General features: G+C 34.7%; 1 protein-coding gene and 1 non-coding gene across 2 annotated transcripts; one reads left to right on the top strand and one right to left on the bottom strand.

The window, feature by feature from the left end:
- The first annotated feature begins 504 nt into the window (after window positions 1–504).
- TRNAD-GUC (transfer RNA aspartic acid (anticodon GUC)) lies at window positions 505–576 on the top strand. The gene has a single exon. It is a non-coding gene; the product is annotated as a tRNA-Asp (tRNA).
- Window positions 577–834: 258 nt separating this feature from the next.
- LOC110427872 (serine/threonine-protein kinase STY13-like) lies at window positions 835–4,869 on the bottom strand. Its single transcript, XM_021443504.2, has 6 exons — window positions 3,948–4,869; window positions 3,521–3,653; window positions 3,163–3,358; window positions 2,423–2,547; window positions 2,169–2,327; window positions 835–1,632 (listed from the first exon to the last, which is right to left on the bottom strand). The coding sequence occupies exons 1-6, from the start codon at window positions 4,076–4,078 to the stop codon at window positions 1,318–1,320; spliced, it is 1,059 nt and encodes a 352-aa protein (XP_021299179.1). The 5' UTR covers window positions 4,079–4,869; the 3' UTR covers window positions 835–1,317.
- Between the last annotated feature and the right edge of the window lie 568 nt (window positions 4,870–5,437).

Here is a 5,437-nt window from a genome sequence, read left to right as displayed (position 1 = left end):
ACTAAGGCCTTTAATATGAAAATGATATGTTTTATTTAAGGGGGGAAAAACAAGTACTACCCATCATGGTAATGATTAGACAAGCACATAAACTGAAACTATGAAATAATCTTTTATTCATTCTTTTTTTTTTCTTCAAAAAAAAATATTTTCTTAGAAAAAGCAACCTATTTTAAACTATAAAAAAATATAATAGCATTTATTAATTTAATTATTGCATTTACCTCTCTTCCTTTTTCTTTTTTGTTTTTTGTTAAGAACAACCGCTTTTTTTTTTGTTCTTATTGCCATTGCTTTTATCTTTATTTTATTTTTGTACTAATTAATATGAACAAATAAACATTCTAAATTAATTAGAATTTTTTATTGTATAACGAAAATTCCGATGTATGGGTTGAAAGCTAGTTTTCATATATTTTTTTAAACATTTAATTTATTGGAAAAAACATTTAAACAAAATGTACAGATAAATAGAATGATTTGTGGACACCTTTCCATCAACAAGTCGTTGTAGTATAGTGGTAAGTATTCCCGCCTGTCACGCGGGTGACCCGGGTTCGATCCCCGGCAACGGCGTTTCGTTTTTGGCAGTTATTCTGCATAGAAAAAACTTTGGGCCTATGCAGCTTTGAGGTTGGAAATGAGGCTCATCCCAGCCCAAAGAGTTGAAAGAATCCCAGCTAGTCTGCACTGAGGAGACAGGCCTGTTTCAGTTTGCTTTTGATGCTATCCGCAATGATTCCAGTTTTAAGGCAATGCTTTCAATTTAATGGAATGATGGGAAATGTTGGAAAGTTGCAGAGTAGAGGTCACACCAATTAGACAATCAGCATGTAAGCAAAGTTGTCGAATTTATTAATATGGATTCAGCATATGGATAACCAACAGTGATTAATGAAATTAATCTCCTGGCCAAGGGCTAAGCTCACATGCCAGATTTTCTGACAGTCCTGCACCAACACACTTATGCAAATTTCTAGAGAAAAAGAACAGGAGCAAAGGCATTTGGATGCACCTTATTTACATTGATAATTCCATCACAGCAACCGCTACCCCAAAAGTTCTGGATCCATCTTAGTCAGGGCATACTAAAATTGATGCAAAGCAGGCATGCAAAGTTAACAGGATACACCAGATACCAGACAGCTTTTTCTGTCATAACTGAACTAAACTAATCTGATTAGATCTGACATTCTTTTTTTTTTTTGTTCTTACCAAGATTGTATTTGTTTCTAATATCTGAGACTAATGGCTTATTGAACTCCCCTAAAAATAATTTGTGAAACCCTCGAAAACGGAATTGTGCCTTGGAGGGGATCAGTAACACTGGTTAAAGCAGAAGAAGAAACTTCTTGGCCTGTCTTCCACGGTGGCTTTTGGGGTTTCCCCTACATCATCTCTTGCAGCCATCAATGAACTTGTACCGGGTGACTCTGGTGGTAATACAGCATTCTCAGAAGTTGTTCTCTTAGGAGGCATGACAGGCTCTGGGGGTGAAATGGTTGATAGATGGTGTAATAGCATCTGTATGATTTGGTTGAAATTGGGCCGTGCATTTGGATCCTCTTGCCAACACGAGGTCACAATTGATGCCAAATCTTCTGGAAGGTCCTCAGCACTAGGCCTAACATTCTGGAATAACAAAGTTTAAAACTTAAGACAATGAAGCCAATATCAGAATTCATAGTTGCATTTGGAGAAACATAATGATATATGAGTTCTATTCATGATGAAAATAAATTTTTTACAGGTTTCATGGTGCATGACATTTTGAGAAACTAGATTGTGCTGTAGCTTGAGGTAAAAAGATTCCCATTCTGACACCCTTTTGAATCACCATAGTTAATGAGAAAGTCAAGTGGAGTCTTTTTATAACAAGGCAGGGGTTAGAATTACTAGAGACTGACTGATAGCCTCATGATTCAAATGCATAACAGAAGGTAACACGATCAAGGTTCAATAGTGGTCACAGGTCATTTCTCATCCATAATGTTAATGTTTATGTCTTAGGGTGTCTTTGACAGTATATAGAATCCTACAAAACTGACAGAAGGTTGTTTGCAGATATTTAAAAATTTTAGCATCAGGCGAAGGCAGGCTGACAAGCACATACTCGAGAAATCATACCATCTTAATTATGACTATATAAAAAGGCTATACATGATTACCTTAAAAGCAGCTGCATACGCTGCTTGTAAATTTGACATGCCTTCGAAAGGCAACTTGTTATGGATGAGTTCCCACAACACAATAGCAAAGCTGTAGGCATCTACCTTATGATTATAATGTTTTTTCTCTCCATGCCTTAATGTGACTGTGCTATAAAGCTGTTAGCAAATATGAGGGGAATAATCAGCATCTCAAAAAAAAAAATTATAGGAAAAAAATCAATTTTCAAGTTCTGAATAATTCAGTAAATTACCTCTGGAGCCATCCAACGGTATGTCCCTGTTTCAGCAGTCATCATTTCTGTTAATGACTCTTCCCTGGCTAAACCAAAATCTGCTAGTTTAACTGTTTTATGGTCTTCAGTCAAGATCAAGTTCTCTACACATGGAAAGAATTTATCAGGATCATACAACCTATAACCAGTGATAGAACAATATTACTTTATGTCCACAAAAAGGCTGTTACCATTTTCCTTTACTTCCAGCCAAAATTGTTATTAGAAACATAAATAACATATTCAATCCCTTTAACACTAATGGATACGATAAACTAAGGGCCATCAGATTGTCCACCATCAGGCAGAAAGTTTGAATAATTCATTCAGGGAAAAACAACACTTAAAGATATATGTGTGTGTATCAATTGCTCCAGGAGCACAAACTTCACTTACAGTTTAACAAACATGGAACACAGAATCAAGTACGGTTCATCAGTGGTAAACTCATAATGTTGTATAGCAAGCTTCCTACCATTTATATAAACAGAAAGCACAGAGATAACCTATGCCACATGCTATTGGTTATCATGGAATTTATTTTCCTTTTCACAAGTCAGATTAGAGAATACTAAAGGAACAAAAGCCATAACGGCAGAAACTCCAAATCTTAAAAATATACCAAGACAAAATGCAATTATACATAGAAGTTGCCAACCTTTTGACACGATGCTACTTGTTCAGACTTATTAGCACACTAAACAATACTATACTCATACCAGGTTTCAGGTCTCGATGAATGATTCCATGGGAGTGTAAGCATTCCATTGCACGAGCAATATCAAGTGCAAACCCAACTGCTATGCGCATGTCCAAGCACTTTGGGCGCATACTCAGAAGGTACTTACGCAATGTCCCACCTAGTAGGAGCTCAGTTACTATCACCATGATAGGCTCCTTGCAAGCTCCAATAAACTGGAAACAAATAAAAGCTGGGGTGAGATATGAGCCTATTTCCATTTCATATAATCTAGAACTTCATGATTGACAGATAGTCATTGACAATATCTACTATTGACAGAAAAAAACATAAATTCAACAAGAAGAAATTAATGGCATATATAATGATTCAACAACCTTCACTAAATTTTTGTGTTTAACTCTGGATAACATAGCAACTTCCCTGTCGAACCTTCCTTCTCGCCTTGCAATCTCTTCAGGGGTTTCCCCTCTTCGAACAACTTTAACAGCAACAGTCTGATTCTTGTATCTAAATACATCATATGGATTAAAATACATGAGATAACTGTTGCATAATAACAAGCACCAATAATCACAATTATCTGGCCTATAGAATAGTATTCATCTACTCAAGATATCAAGAACATTTACACCAAAAGAATTACAAGGGATAGGATTCATTTAAAAACCTAAGGTTATTGTTCTTCTCAGTTGATCAGGGTCAAACTGAAATGCCAACAAGCCTAGCAAAGCTGAATTTAGTCCAAAAAAAAAACACATTTGAATTAATTAGAATCAAGAAAAAAAAACGAAATTGACTTACTTTCCCTCATACACTTTAGCATGAGCACCTTCTCCAATCTTAGGACCAACAAAAAGCTGCTGAGGATCAATCAACCACTTAGCATCTAAATTGAACGCTTGAGTTGAAAAAAATCCATTTCCAGATCCCATCTTTCGAACACCACCTCTTTTCAAAACAAGAATTGTCCAACTACCATCTATTGACTAAACAAAAACAAACCTTTTTGAAAATCCCACATTTGAAGTAAACAGGAAAAACTTAAAAAACCAAACTTTTTGTAGCTGACCAAAGAAAAAAGCTAAACAAGGACATGTCTTTGCCTACATTAAAGTACCCAAAGTCTGGGTTTGCATCCTTTTTTTCTTTTAAGAGTTTCAAAACAATAAAACCCATCCCAAAAATCACGGATTGCAGATCCAAAAAACCGTCAAGAACTGCCCTTTAATGGGAGGCAAAGAATAAAGCCCCACATGTTTTTTGCAGACACCCCCCCACCAAGAAAATTTTAATAAAAATAAAAACTTTACACAGAGAGATAACAAATAAATAGAAAAGACCCTTCCCTTCAGCAAAGAAGCAAGCACTGACACAACAACAACAAAAGATAAAGCTTTTTTATGGGAAAGTGATCTGAGTAGTAAAGAAAAGAAAGGGTTGAATATATAAGGGGGGGAAGGAAAGGAAAGGAAAGGAAAAATTAATGGGAGGATTGGGAAGAGAGTGGATAGTGAAATGGTGGATGGGAAGTGGTTACTGGTTACTGAGGGGAAGAGAGAAAGATTATTTAATAGTAGAAAGAGTTGTTTTTTGTTTTCCACGCGTTATATTAAATGGAAAATATATTGAAATCAATGAAAGCCAGTTTTCTTTTGCTTCCTTGTGTGTTTCCTTGGTGAGTCTTTGTCTTAACAACAGTGATTTCTATTGTTTCTCCCCTCTTTCTTGTCTCTGTCTTTGGTTTTTTTTCTCTTCCTAGGTGAGTGTTAGAAGGTTTGAGAAAGACTATTCACTCTGCATAATACATGGATCATGAGATCCTTAACATGATGAGGAAAATATTGAATGATTGTTGAGGAAGAACTGATTTAGTTGTAAATTTTGATTAGTAAATGATTATGAATTCAAATCTACAATCTCCATTTTCATAAATTTTAGTTGTAAAATTATAAATGAAGAATGATTGCACTAGTATATTTGTTTGTTCTTGTAGTTGGTTATTAGAGAAAGAAGAAAAGTCATGGTGTCCTTTCAATCATTTAATTTGAAAAGGCCATAAGACTATAGAAACACGATGGTAAAGCAAACAAAAATAATAGGAAATTTGGTTTTTTTTTCTTGTTGACAAGATATAATAATCTAAATAATATCCCACATACTTTATATATTTGAAAAAAATTTTAATTAACCTACTTTTTTTCTTCCTAAATGAAAGTGAAATTTGCTTCATTTGATTTAATTGAACTTTGGAATAAATTAATTAAAAATGAACTATCTTATGTTTCTCTCAG

Source organism: Theobroma umbraticum, unplaced genomic scaffold (genome assembly GCF_002168275.2).
Source record: "Theobroma umbraticum cultivar Fairchild unplaced genomic scaffold, ASM216827v3 scaffold_239.0, whole genome shotgun sequence".
Lineage (NCBI taxonomy): Eukaryota > Viridiplantae > Streptophyta > Magnoliopsida > Malvales > Malvaceae > Theobroma > Theobroma umbraticum.
Note: the sequence above shows the minus strand (reverse complement) of the source record. Positions and strands in the feature narration are given on the sequence as shown.

What these genes read in the sequence shown, in the direction of transcription:
- LOC110427872 (XM_021443504.2), bottom strand. Translation starts at nt 4,078, where the DNA reads ATGGGATCTGGAAATGGATTTTTTTCAACTCAAGCGTTCAATTTAGAT. An exon ending in ACCGTTGGATGGCTCCAGAG is followed by an intron (nt 2,328 to 2,422) that starts GTAATTTACTGA and finishes ATTTGCTAACAG; the next exon opens with CTTTATAGCACAGTCACATT. An exon ending in CGTATGCAGCTGCTTTTAAG is followed by an intron (nt 1,633 to 2,168) that starts GTAATCATGTAT and finishes TTGTTATTCCAG; the next exon opens with AATGTTAGGCCTAGTGCTGA.